Source organism: Anabrus simplex, chromosome 1 (genome assembly GCF_040414725.1).
Source record: "Anabrus simplex isolate iqAnaSimp1 chromosome 1, ASM4041472v1, whole genome shotgun sequence".
Taxonomy (NCBI): Eukaryota; Metazoa; Arthropoda; class Insecta; order Orthoptera; family Tettigoniidae; genus Anabrus; species Anabrus simplex.
Window position 1 is genome coordinate 1363678446 of NC_090265.1, and position 14245 is coordinate 1363692690.

At 42.7% G+C, this 14245-nt stretch overlaps 1 protein-coding gene across 1 annotated transcript in view; it reads left to right on the forward strand.

Moving 5' to 3' along the window:
* Positions 1-14245, forward strand: part of LOC136859064 (uncharacterized) — a 792234-nt gene that overhangs the window by 203671 nt on the left and 574318 nt on the right. Inside the window, exon 22 of the mRNA XM_068225768.1 lies at positions 2351-2627. Within this exon, the coding sequence (XP_068081869.1) occupies positions 2351-2627 (277 nt within the window). The remainder of the gene's footprint in view (positions 1-2350; positions 2628-14245) is intronic.

Sequence of the window (14245 nt, forward strand, 5' to 3'; positions counted from 1 at the left end):
ATTGGCAGTTGTTTTTAAAATGGCGGCTTTGTGATATGAGTGTTTGGTTTGTGAGAGGAGTGGTTAAGCTCAAGTGTGTATTTAATTTGTAAATAGATGTGAATAAAAATAATTGTACCAACTGACAGCATCTCGTGTGCGTCTTTATGGATACGTTAACATGCATACATTCTCTCATGTAAGGGCATACATAATTGAATGTTTTCAAGACAGTTTTTGCATAAATTGTGCCGAACAAAATGTTTTGTAATCGCCTTGTACCAGGAATATAATAAATTATTATTTTAAAGGTTGAAGTAAGCAATGAAGTAAGAAATAAAGGCATTTATATTTTTAGCAGAATAATATCGAACGAGTATTATGCCGCTACTATATCGTCATGGAAAATATCATCTTTTATAAACTTAAAAGGATGATAAAACTATGATAAAACTAGCATTTCTTCAAGCAACCACGTTGATACAGAAGTACACAAACACAAAGACACACTAACAAATTACTGTGTCACTCCTTATGTCACAGACTATGCAGCTGAAAATTTCAACCGTTACTTGTAGACCATAACAGGTGAATGGAGCCTGTCACCGGTAGGGGTTCACAGCTCTCAGTCAGCAACGTGGGGAAGTACAAGTCGACTGAGGGGAAGAGACCTGCGTCTTCGTGCACAGGTGTATACAGTACAGTCGAACCTCCATTACTCGAATTTTCAACTTCATTTCCCCGGCCGTTTGTCCTATTCTTCACGTGTACTTATTTCTCTAAAACCTACAACCTGTTTTCCAGTCATTGACCGGGTCAGGGATGTAATGAATGAAGCATATATAGGCTGTTAGTACGATGGGGTCGCCAGTCCCAAAGTGATGTATTAATGACTGATAGAAGCTACGAAATGAGAATGGAGAGTGTTGCTGGAATGAAAGATGACAGGGACAACCGGAGTACCCGGAGAAAAACCTGTCCCGCCTCCGCTTTGTCCAGCACAAATCTCACATGGAGTAACCGGGATTTGAACCACGGTATCCAGCGGTGAGAGGCCGACGCGCTGCCGTCTGAGCCACGGAGGCTCACTTATTTCTCTATTACTCGAAATCCCATTACACGAATTTCTCGATTTTTCGAACCAAACATTTCCTCCCTTGAAACAAAAAAATACTCTGTGATTCGAATTTCGTACATTAACTGTGCAATACGGCATTTATGCTACTGCTACTACTACTAAACGTTTTCATTCCTCCCCTGAAGGGGGAGGCGGGCTTCTTAGACGGTGACGCCGTCTCTCAGGCCGGGAGATTTGTTACGGTGAAGGAGATGTGCGGAGAAGGTGAGGGGGTTGGCGGCCGTGTTCTATACTACGAACTGCCACGTCATTCGCCTTAGTGCAGGAGAATGGAAAACCAGGGAAAACCATTCTCAGGACAGCCGACGGGTGTGAAGTCCGGCACTGTGCCCCAGGCCAGTCTCCCGAATGCAGAGGCGTAGAGCCACGGTAGAGCCGTGGCCACCTTTCCTCTGCTCGGTTGGCCGGTCAGTGTACAGAGCTGTTGGACCACGGGCAAGCCGTGGTCTCTTAAGGGACGAAACCCAAGGGCCGAAAGCCACTCTGCATCCACCGACCGCATTCGTGGTTTGTGAGAAACAGTTAACAAGTGAAGAAAGGTTTACAGTGATGGGGGTTAATATGACGGGAACCGAAAAACTGAAAGTTTTTTTTTTCAAGTTGCTTTACGTCGCACCGACACAGATAGATCTTATGGCGACGATGGGACAGGAAAGGGCTAGGAGTGGGAGGGAAGCGTCCGTGGCCTTAATTAAGGTGCAGCCCCAGCATTTGCCTGGTGTGAAAATGGGAAACCACGGAAAACCATCTTCAGGGCTGCCGACAGTGGGGTTCGAACCCACTATCTCCCGAATACTGTATACTGGCCACACTTAAGCGACTGCAGCTATCGAGCTCGGTACTAAAAGTTCTAGTGATCGGAAATTCGGCGAATCCTCGCTGTTTCTCGGGTGTGAATTAATTACCGGTCACGTACGAAACCAACCCCCGAAGTAGCGGATGACGAGCTCCATTTACGAATTTCGGCTTCGTAGTATTGACGAGAAGTTTCAACGTGAAGGGAGGAAATTCCTCCTTTTTGTAGGCAACTGCCCTGCTCATTCCAAGGTGCTCGTTTAGGAGTTAAAGGCAGTGCGCGTGGTATTCTTGCGACCGAACTTGACATCTAAACAATAGTCCATGGACCAAGGGGTGATTAAAAATTTGAAGCATTTCTATAGGAAGAGGGCTGTTCAGAGAATTCTGAGAGGAATTGAATCCAAGGAATCATTAACAGACATTAATCTACTGCAGTTTATAACATTGCTGAGTAAGTCGTGGGCTGATGCGAAGCAGGAAACAATTGCAGATAGCTTCCACAAAGCCGGATATTTGAAAGGTGACTTAGGAGGATCAGAACACGACGAGGGGGAAGTCACTCCTATTCGTGAAGAATGGGTGGAGTATCAGCAGCTTCTTAACTGCGAAGTTGATTTTGAGGCTTATATAAATGTGGACTCTGACGTTATAGTGCCCGAACCTCCTACGGACACACTGTTGCCGAGCAAGAAGAAGATTCCCAACAAAAAGAGTTGGAGCTGCCTTCACCTGTACCGTCAGTAGACCAAGCTTTCAGTGCAGTGGCTATTCTTCGATCCTACATACAGAGTAAGTCGAATGTAAATGACTGTGTTTTCACCTCAATAAATGTTGTTGAAAAGTGTGTGGGTTAACAGTTAAAAACAGAAGAGACTAACGGACTTTTTTCAAAGGTGTTAACAGAGGCATGGGTCTTGTTTCACTACTGTATCCTGTCTTCTAAAAAGTTGCTATAATGACGGTTATAATTTAAGTTATGCCGTAAAATAAAGTTCGTTTATATATTTTTAAAGGCCGTAGCCATGTTGAAACACCGGATCCCGTGATATCTCCGAAGTTAAGCAACATTGGGCGTGGTCAAGAAGTGGATGGATTGCCACGCGCTGTTGGTGGGGGCTAAGGGAATGCAGAAGCGGAAAGGAACTGGCCGCTCTACCGTACGTAAATTCCGGTTCAGGCACACCTCTATGGAGGTTTGGACCTGCCTTCGGGCAGAATACACCCTTACCTTACTGTATATTTTTAATTGCCAAACTGTTAAAGTAATGTATTCAGTGTAAGTCCGTATAGCCTATACATGATTCAATTATGCTCAAAAACAGTATTCTCTATATCTCGAAATTTCGATTGTCGTGTCAGCCCCAGATTGGAGCTCAGGACTCATTCTTCCGAGGATCGAACCCATGACCGGGACGTAGGAGGAATGGTGTCGCTGAGATATACGTTAATATTATAAGGGAAATTATAAGTTAATAGTAATGACTATGTAATGGCAACAAGGCCAAGGAATCATAATTATAATGCTGATATAAGTAAATTAAGAATCATACAAGATTTAAGAGTTGAAGGCACACCAAAAGCTGTGAGCCACAAGTTGTGTAATTAGAAGTAAGGCTTGGTCGAAGTAGGTGAATCATAAGCTGCACCCTGCTAAAGGTGCGTAGTATATCTTCAGAAAAGGTGGGTAGCGAGTGAACGGAAGAGGCAATTCCGTTTTCGTGTGTCTGAGGACATTCTCCATAGGATGGAAACTTCGATGGCCTTCTCGAAGGGAGGCGAAAGTTAGTGAAGGTATAAAACAGGGGTACACACCCTGATCGAGGCTTTTTGGAACAAGTCGGCTAGAAGTGCGGGCGGAAGCCCTGTCAGTCAGGTCTCCGATAATAATAATAAGGTCCAAGTGTGGACTTAGAGTATTCACTTCAATACTTCGACCACGCCAAGTCTTCTATGTCAGCGTCATTGGAAGCTAGGAAGGAGATTGTAAATACTGTATATAATTATACATACTCATCAGTCTGCTATTAAAGGAAGGTTTTGGGAAATAGAGGACTTCGTCTCTTCACACGTAGCAAATCTCCCAGGCCCATTGAACAATCCCTCATTACCGCTCGGAGGAAGTCAATCTGATTATTTATCATTCTCGTCGTGGCAAAGCCTGTGTCACGACAGGAAAAACTAAACTGGTGTGCAGCTGCGGGGTACTGGGTTCGATTCCGCCTCAGTGAAGAGACAGATTTTTAAGAGCCACGCAGAAGAGGCTAGCTCAAGCAAGAAGATTCGCAGATCCGGTCCAGACCAGCAGACGAGAGACCTACCGTTCCAGCCGACGCAGAAGGAAGCAGACATCAGGACAGGAGAGCAGCAGGAGGCACCTGGAGGAGCTCAACGCCGAGACACCGAGAGAAGACAGCAGATATTCGGGCAGTGGTAAGTACCCACAAGTGTTGTAAATATGGCAGATTCCAATGTACCCAATGATGTGCCAGATAATGTTTCTGACTATGATAGTGCGGGGGATGCACAGGATGGACATTTATACGTGTCAGTTACTGAGGGATATCGGTTAATAGGTCATGAATTTAGTGGTGCCAAACCAGAGCAATTACGTGAGTTTATTGCTAATGTGGATGCCGCACAGAGTATGATTAAGGATAGGGACCAACCGTTATTCTTTAAATATATTTTGACAAAGATTACGGGTTCTGCTCGCGAAAAGTTCTTATCTAGAGGTGACATAATCAACTGGGAAAGAGCTAAGGAAGCTCTTTGGGAATATTATGGAAAACAGGGCACTTTTGACTTGTATTTGTGTCAATTGTTCCAAAAAAGCCAGGGACCGAAAGAAACCGTGGCCGAGTGGGCCCATAGAATTGAAGAAATGGCGTTGATGTTTCGAAACGCTATCCTGGAGAATGAACCGATAGAATATCGTACAGGGCAGCGCAGAATGCTAGTGAAAATCGCGATAGCGGCTTTCACTCAGGGGATTCATACAGCGCGAATACAGGGTAAGCTACAGGATCGTAGCCCTCAAACTTTTGAGGCGGCTGTAACTATTGCTAGACAAGAAGAAGCCATGATTAATTCCCAGAAGGAGAGAGAGGCACTCCTCAGGAATAGTACGGCTTCTAGAAAAGAAGGCGCGCACACCCAGCCGGTAAGCTACACGAAGGGTCGGTGGCAAGGCAAGGCCACGCAAGGGGCGCAAAAACCTAGTAAATCTCCCCATTATAACAAGGTGCTGCTAATATGCTTTAGTTGTAATAAGGAGGGACATATAGCTAGAGATTGTAAGCAGAAGAATCAGAGTTCTAAGACAAAGGAATCCCTTACTCCTCGAAGAAACGCCGCAGGAGAGATAAAATGTAATTATTGCGGAAAGCCAGGCCATTGGGCACGGCAGTGTAGAAAGAAATTAGCTAACCAAAACAGAAATAGAGAGACCGGTAAGACCGGTAACGAGGTGAACATAGTGCGCACCTCTGGTTACCAACAGAGCGCGAATAAGGTGGGACCGAAATGCTTTAAGTGTAATGAAAGAGGGCACAAAAAGGCAGAGTGCCCACGTAGAAATTCGAAGCCGGCATTCAGGCGTTGTTACGCTTGCGGCAAGGTTGGCCACCTACAGTGGCAATGTCGCACCAGATGCGATAGCGAGCCCAAAGGTAGAACAGAGTTCTTGCCTAGAAGACAGACTAGGAATGTTCAGAGTTGTAACGGTAATAATAATAATAATTCCCGTGATAGAACACGCGAAAAGACGCGATGTAGAATTTGTAGGCGATGGTCGCATTCAGCTAAAGAATGCTGGTTTAAAACCGAGAGAGAGGCTTTAAACTAGATAAGGGAGACAAGTCAGGGACGCTTGAGATCTCCCATAAGACCATTAGTCCCAGTAAGGTCGGACAGCATGAAGAGGGTACCGTATTAATAACGGTAACCGGGCGTAAGGATGCCTTAAGATTTTTAATCGACACAGGAAGTGATGTCTCTCTTATTAAGGAAGGTAGTGTTCCTTACGGTGCTTGGGTTAACCGCAAGGAAATTCTGAAGTTAAGAGGCATAACGAAAGGTTCGAAGCAAACCAAAGGAAAAGTTCGAATTCCCGTTGGTGGTAGATGTCCAGACTTCCATGTAGTGGACAACGACTTTAATTTGAAACAAGACGGTATAATTGGAAAGGACGTGTTAAGAGACAGCGTCTTAAATTATAAAGAAGGCTATGCTGTGATAGCAGGAAAAAGATACCCACTAGGGGCGAAAGAGGATATGTGGGTGGTGCTCGAACCAAGAGTGGAGAAAATCGTAGCCATAGAAGTAGACAAACCGTCAGCCGAAGGCTTGATAGAGCGGCAGGAAGTAAAGCCAGGTGTATACCTAGCTGAGTGTTTAACGAAAGCCAAGGATTATGTCGCACTCGTTAGTATGTTGAACACTACTGACAGGGAGTGGCGATTAAAAAGCCCAGTAGTTAAGTTACTGGATGTAGAAAGCGAAAATACAGCGGAGGTACACAAGGTTGAAGAAACCATAGCTGTAAAGGGCGATAGTCAGGCCAAGAGGCCGATCGCGCAGAGGGATGATAATAATAATCATAATCAGGAAGGTAAATCTCGAACGCAGTGAATACGGGAGCTGCTTAGAGTAGATCACTTAGCTCCCCAAGACAGGGAGAAAATTTACGCTATCTGCATGGCTTATCAGGATATTTTTCACTTAGAAGGGGATAAATTAACGCATACGAATATACTTCAACATGCTATCCCCACACGCGTAGATCAACCTCCAATTCATGTGAGGCAATATAGGTTACCCGAGGCTCAGAAAGAAGAGATAGGTCGTCAGATAAATCAGATGTTACAGGATGATATTATTACTCCTTCGACTTCCCCATGGTCTAGTCCCATCCTTTTAGTCCCAAAGAAATTAGATGCTTCTGGTAAGCAGAAGTGGAGGGTCGTAGTGGACTACAGACTTTTGAACGACGTCACCATAGGAACTACGTATCCTATTCCATTAATTTCTGAAATATTAGATGCCCTAGGAAAGGCGAAGTATTTTTCCACTATGGATCTGGCCAGTGGATACCATCAGGTATTGCTGAAGCCTGAGGACAGAGAAAAGACAGCATTTTCTGCCTTAGGGAGGCACTATGAATACAAGAGATTAGCTATGGGACTTCGAGACGCGCCAGCAACTTTTACGCGTTTGATGAAAACAGCAATAGCAGGCTTAGAAGGCATTAAATGTTTGGCGTATATGGATGATTTGATTGTGTATGCTAGCTCTGTAGAGGACCACAATCAGAGATTACGTGATGTTTTTCAGAGATTGAGAGAGGTAAATCTTAAATTAGGTCCAGATAAATGCGAATTTCTAAGAACGGAGGTAGCTTTCTTAGGACATGTGATTACTAAGGACGGTGTTCAACCTGATGATCGGAAGGTGCAAGCAGTAAGAGAATATCCTCAGCCTACCACTACGAAACAGCTGAAAGGATTTCTAGGCTTGTCAGGCTATTATCGTAGGTTTATTCCGAACTATAGTAAGATAGCGAAACCACTGTACGAGCTGCTTAAGAAGGAAGTACCGTACGAATGGACGGATAAGCAAGAGCAGGCATTCCAGATCTTAAAGAAAAAGTTAACAGAGAAACCGATATTGCAGTACCCAGACTTTGAGAAACCTTTCATATTGACCACAGACGCTAGTAATGAGGCCTTAGGAGCAGTGCTGTCGCAAGGACAGATAGGTAAGGATTTGCCGATAGCTTACGCTAGCAGGACTTTAAATAAGGCCGAAAGAAATTATTCTGTGACAGAGAAAGAATTACTAGCAATTGTTTGGAGTGTGAAGTATTTTAGGCCGTATTTGTTCGGCAGGCATTTTACGGTAGTAACAGATCATAAGCCTTTGAAATGGGTATTTAATGTCCAAGACCCATCTTCTAGATTAATTAAATTCCGATTGAAATTAGCAGAGTACGACTTTGAGATAGTGTACAAGGAAGGCAAGCGTAACTGCAACGCAGATGCCTTAAGTAGAATTCCAGTTAGAAACGAAGAGTCTGATCAAAAAGTGCGAGTAGTTAAATCTAGTAATAATAACCAAGAGACTAGTAATGAAGAGTGTGAGGCTAATGACCCCTTAGGAGCACCTGTTAGCTCAGATAAAAATGTGCAACCACGGAGACTCAGCTCTGAATCCGAGGACGCCACGGCAGAGGTGACAGAGCCTGAGAGTGGAAGCGAAGAAGGTAGTGATAGTGAGGATGTAACCGAAGAGGCTAGGAACACTAGCCCGGAGCTAACAGAACAAGATAAATTAGAGATTATTAAGGAATGTCATGAGTCATTAGTATCAGGCCATCAGGGCATATCCAGAACGTATGCCCGGATAAAAGACCATTATCAATGGGAAGGGATGCAAAAGGATGTAGAAAGGTATATACGCTCATGCCCATCATGTCAAAAGAATAAGATTACCGGGCCTGAAGTAAGAGCAAAAATGGAGATCACAGATACTCCGAAAGCAGTCTTTGAGAAAATAGCACTAGATGTGGTGGGACCTTTAAATGTAACGGAAGCAGGAAACAGGTACATACTCACCTGTCAAGACCAGCTGTCTAAGTATTTAATTGCGAGTGCTATGCCGGACCAAAGTGCAGAAACCATAGCACGAACTCTGATTAATAGAGTAATTAGTATATTCGGTATACCAAATATTATACTGACAGATCAAGGTGCAAATTTTATGTCAGATGTTTTTAAGAAGTTATGTAGAATATTGCGAATCAAGAAGGTCCATACAGCGGCATTTCGACCGCAATCTAACGGTAGTTTGGAACGCTCTCATAGGGTGCTCTCAGAATATTTAAGACATTATGTATGCAGTTCACAAGATGACTGGGATAGTTATCTTCCTATGGCAATGTTTGTGTATAATACGACCAAGCACACTAGCACAAGTTATACACCATTTGAGTTAATATTTGGGCGAAAGGCAAATATCCCTGGTGTTCTTCAAAGGAAACCAGAGCCAAATTATAATGAATGCCAGAATGTCTTGGAGCAGTTAACCAGACAACTGCAAGAGAGCCATGAAATAGCTAGAAAGACGTTAATTAAAACCAAAGAACGAGATAAGGAATACTATGATAAGGCTAAGAATGAAGTTTCATTCAAAGTAGGAGATCTCGTGTTGTTACGTAACGATGCCCTACGAAGGGGACGTTCAAAGAAACTTTCTCCACCGTATCAAGGTCCTTATAAGATTACTAAGGTATCGGGAGTGAATTGCACGTTACAGGTAAACAAGCGTGGTAGACAAATTATCGTGCACCAGAATAGATTAAAAATGTACATTAATTAGAGAAGAATGTAAGGTAATGGTTCCTATTTAGGTCGCAGTGAGTTACACTTCCCTCACTCCAACGGCATTGTGGATTATCGTGTACCGCTGATAGAGTTAGTTGAAATACTCTGTCAGGTCGCGTCGAAATCAGGAAAGTACTAGAAATTTTAACCTATGTAAGAGAGGAACCTAGGAATTTTGGTACGGGAGTACCATGGTGAGTACGTCCTAAGTACCCGTCAGAAAGACTACAGGTGACGAGACTGTATGTCCAGATATCAACTCGTCAAAATGAACCGCAGGGTTCAAACTGAATATGGAGAGAATTCGAGTTCTTAATGAGGATTAAAATTATCTACACTTGCTATATGCACGTTCTGAAAAGCCTTCACTTACTGTCACTAGAAATTAAATGAGTAAATTAGGTAGCGTCGTATGTAAAATAAATGAGATCTGCTTGTAATTATTAAAATCAGAAAGGGCGTGAAGCCAAGCTTAGTTCCACTGAAACGAAATTCATTCATGGTACAGAAAAATTTCACAGATAAATGTTTTATGTAATCCATATGATATCTAATTGAAGGTCGTTATCATGAGGATAACCCCGTGTGGTGTCGGGGATTTACGCAAACAACAGTCTACACTTTGGTACTCTTCTTCCCATACAGTTACACAGCCAGAATAACACCACGACTCGAACCTGTCTGTCGTAGGAGGCGACTAAAGGTTCCACTTAGGGAATGGCCTTGTATTTAGTCCTATATGCACGAATACGGGCGTCCTGAGTGAGGCATGGAACCCAGTGAGGCGGGTCCTGCCTGGGAAATATCACCATTAGGCCGGTGATTTTCCACAACAGTGTGATTCTCGTGGGAACAGAATCCACTGAAGGGAATTTTCTCACCACGTTGAGAACCATCCCGTGAGATGTGACTCCAAGGGTACGGAGTACAATCCAAAAGGATCACTTCGGTAGATTCATACCTGTATTTAACTTTAACTTCTGTAACCATTCCTGGAGGTAAATCCTCTGCAGTCTTTAACAGACGCTATTCAAATTCTTAATTGCCAATGATGCCTTTCATCTGTCCGTAAGGATAAGGAGGAGTAACGCAGGTACGTCAAACAAGGAGAGAATTTTTGAATGGGCTAATGATGGCTCTAAAATTTTGTTAGAGCTGCCCAAGAGTGAAGTTTTACAGAGATATCAGTTACGAAAAAGAATTCGTAGATTTATTTAAATTGCTCACGAGTATACTAGTAGACTAGTACAGAGCATAATTATGAGAAGACAAACGTTACAGTAAGACAGTCAGTCACATTAAGTGTGTATTCAGGTACAGATAAACAGTTGAGGGTAGGTTCCACAACACCTAACAGTATAGTGTGTAAGGGAGAGTGACAAGAAAGTGAAAGTCGTTGTTTACCTTACAGGGAGGTGAACGAACGAGGGGAATGGAAGGGATGACAGACCGCACGACCTGGAGAATGCTGGTCGTCGCAGTTATGTTGCTAGGGGTGTCCATACCCACCAGTCAATTGGATTTCAAGATGAAACGGTACGAGAATACAGCCGGAGTCTATTTTGATTATCAAGGAGAAGTACAATTATACACTGTAGAATGGAAACTGGTTACTTATATTAACCTTACACGTTTGGCAGATCTATTTGTGATAGCCCGTAGAAATTTACAGAAGACTAAAACCCTCTGTATTCAGATAGAAAAGGAAGTACATATTAAGTGCGAACATGAGATAATGTTAGTAGAGCAACAATTTCAAAGGATTCAAGGGATTAAAGATTTAATTAGGAAAATTACTAGGATCGAAACACCGGAAGGCAACGGGAAACGAAGCAAGCGCGGGTTAATAAATGCAATTGGTACCATCGCAAAGACGTTATTTGGTACGCTCGATGACAGTGATGCAATGTATTACGAAGGCAAAATTAAGGAACTAGAACAGGAACAATTGTCCATGATACAAGTAGCAAAAAGTCAAATGTTAGTTGTAAAGTCAACTTTGCAATCTGTCAATAATACCCTGTATGACATCACAGCAAATGAACTCAAGCTAAGTGAAAACTTTGAGCAACTTAAGAGTTACATTCAGAATGAAACAACGGGTATAAATGAGGCTTTTAGACAATCAGAAATGCAAATATCATTCAACAAACACTTAATTGAATTGCAAGGATTTCTGATGCAATTGCACGAGCATTATCAGATCTTATTAGATAGTATTGTAAGTTCTCAGACAGGCACGGTGAGTGTCCAAGTGTTAAGCCCCGATGATCTAGTAAGGGCATATAAGAAGGCCCAAAGAGATTTCCCTAAGGGTTATGATCTGCCATATGATTTGCAAGTCACTTATGGGTACTTGATTCTAAAAATATCATCAGTAAGTGTATATATAACTCGAGATACCTTGGTGTATATTTTACGCACCCCTCTTACTAACAAAATAAAGTACAATTTGTACCATTGTATACCTTTCCCCTCTCCCATGAAGAGTAATCCAAACCATTTTGTGTACATATCTAATGAAAAACAGTATGTATTAGTTGATCAAGAAAGACAGACATATGTAGAATTAAGTGATGAACAAGTGAAACAATGCAAGTGGACTGACAATGGACAGAGATTATGCAAGGCAATTTTTCCTATTAATAATGTAATGTCAAAGGGTAGTTGTATTGTCAAGTTGTTAACTGGTGTTAGCTTTATTCCAGAAGACTGCAAGAAAAGTGTGATGTCGATTTATGAACTCTTATGGATACCTATTGATGATAACATGTATATTTTTGTATCGCCTCATGAAACTAAGGTCACCAGTGTTTGTCAGGATATTACCAGTGATATAAGTTTAAATGGTGTGGGAATAATACAATTCACAGACTTGTGTACAGTTTACAGTCCCACAAGTAAAATTCAGAGTGCAGGTTCAGTGAATACGACAACAAGGAAAGACTTAGTGCCAGAAGTAATGTTAATGTATGATTGTTGTGAACAATTAGACAGTGAGATCAAATTAGAGGATGTACCAGAATTAAATAGGGTTACAGTAGGAAGCTTACTGAATCATATAAGCGACCTAAGGTTAGCCAGTCATAAGACTGAAGATGTAGAAGCACTGGTAATGCAGAAGGAAAAGGAATTTAAAATGCAAATGACCCAACAGTATACAAGTGTATATCAAATTGTAACTGGTATTATTTTGTTTGCAGTACTTATAATAGTCTGTTGCTGTTGTTGTTACTGTTGTGGTTGCTGTAGAAGGTGTAGACCTTTAAGTAAATGCATAGAAGATAGTAGAGAGCGCTGTCCCAACTTATGTATTTTTCAGAATGTGATCGCTAATGACCACAGAGCTAAGGTCTCTGATGAGGACATTACTGTCCATTTTCAGCATCCTCGACTGGCTGAAAGGGCCCTCAGCCACTCAGGATCGCTGTCGGGATTAGAGTTACACGAACGCCCTACTACAGGTAGAGCAAGTATCAGAGATAACTTGGCACAGCGCACCCACGAACAAGAACATGGAGACTCTAACAGGATGTAAGAGTAAGAGTAAAAAATGAATGCAGAGGTATTGCATTCATTTTTCCCCAAAGGGGGGAGGTGTCGTGTCAGCCCCAGATTGGAGCTCAGGACTCATTCTTCCGAGGATCGAACCCATGACCGGGACGTAGGAGGAATGGTGTCGCTGAGATATACGTTAATATTATAAGGGAAATTATAAGTTAATAGTAATGACTATGTAATGGCAACAAGGCCAAGGAATCATAATTATAATGCTGATATAAGTAAATTAAGAATCATACAAGATTTAAGAGTTGAAGGCACACCAAAAGCTGTGAGCCACAAGTTGTGTAATTAGAAGTAAGGCTTGGTCGAAGTAGGTGAATCATAAGCTGCACCCTGCTAAAGGTGCGTAGTATATCTTCAGAAAAGGTGGGTAGCGAGTGAACGGAAGAGGCAATTCCGTTTTCGTGTGTCTGAGGACATTCTCCATAGGATGGAAACTTCGATGGCCTTCTCGAAGGGAGGCGAAAGTTAGTGAAGGTATAAAACAGGGGTACACACCCTGATCGAGGCTTTTTGGAACAAGTCGGCTAGAAGTGCGGGCGGAAGCCCTGTCAGTCAGGTCTCCGATAATAATAATAAGGTCCAAGTGTGGACTTAGAGTATTCACTTCAATACTTCGACCACGCCAAGTCTTCTATGTCAGCGTCATTGGAAGCTAGGAAGGAGATTGTAAATACTGTATATAATTATACATACTCATCAGTCTGCTATTAAAGGAAGGTTTTGGGAAATAGAGGACTTCGTCTCTTCACACGTAGCAAATCTCCCAGGCCCATTGAACAATCCCTCATTACCGCTCGGAGGAAGTCAATCTGATTATTTATCATTCTCGTCGTGGCAAAGCCTGTGTCACGACACGATAACTCAAATTAAAATATAGCTCCTGAGGTGATTCGAGATATCGCAGTTCCACTGTATTTCTAGCAGGCGCACTACGCTTCCGGCAGGCAAGCTTTGACACCCGTGCCATAGCGTGTCAACACGCGTGGCCACTCCACTCAGTAGTATTGTAGCCTTCTGTTGCAATATTATTCATCCATATTTGGATATTTCATATTTAAGAATATTTGACAGCAACGCAAAAAATAAAATAAAAGACGAGGAGAATGTTAATGGTACAGTACGTGTATTAGGGAGAGCAACTGGATGCCCATTTAAAATACATAATGCAATCTACGGTAGAGATGCGTCGTAGACCCGAGCAGCCCTGAGAGGAGCAATCAAAACTGTGGAGAGCCTCGTTCTAGTTTCAGCTATTTGGCCGTGCGGTTAGGGGCGCGCAACTCTGAGCTTGCATCCGGGAGATAGTGGGTTCGAACCCCACTGTCGGCAGCGCTGAAGATGGTTGTCCGTGGTTTCCCATTTTCACGCCAGGCAAATGCTGGGG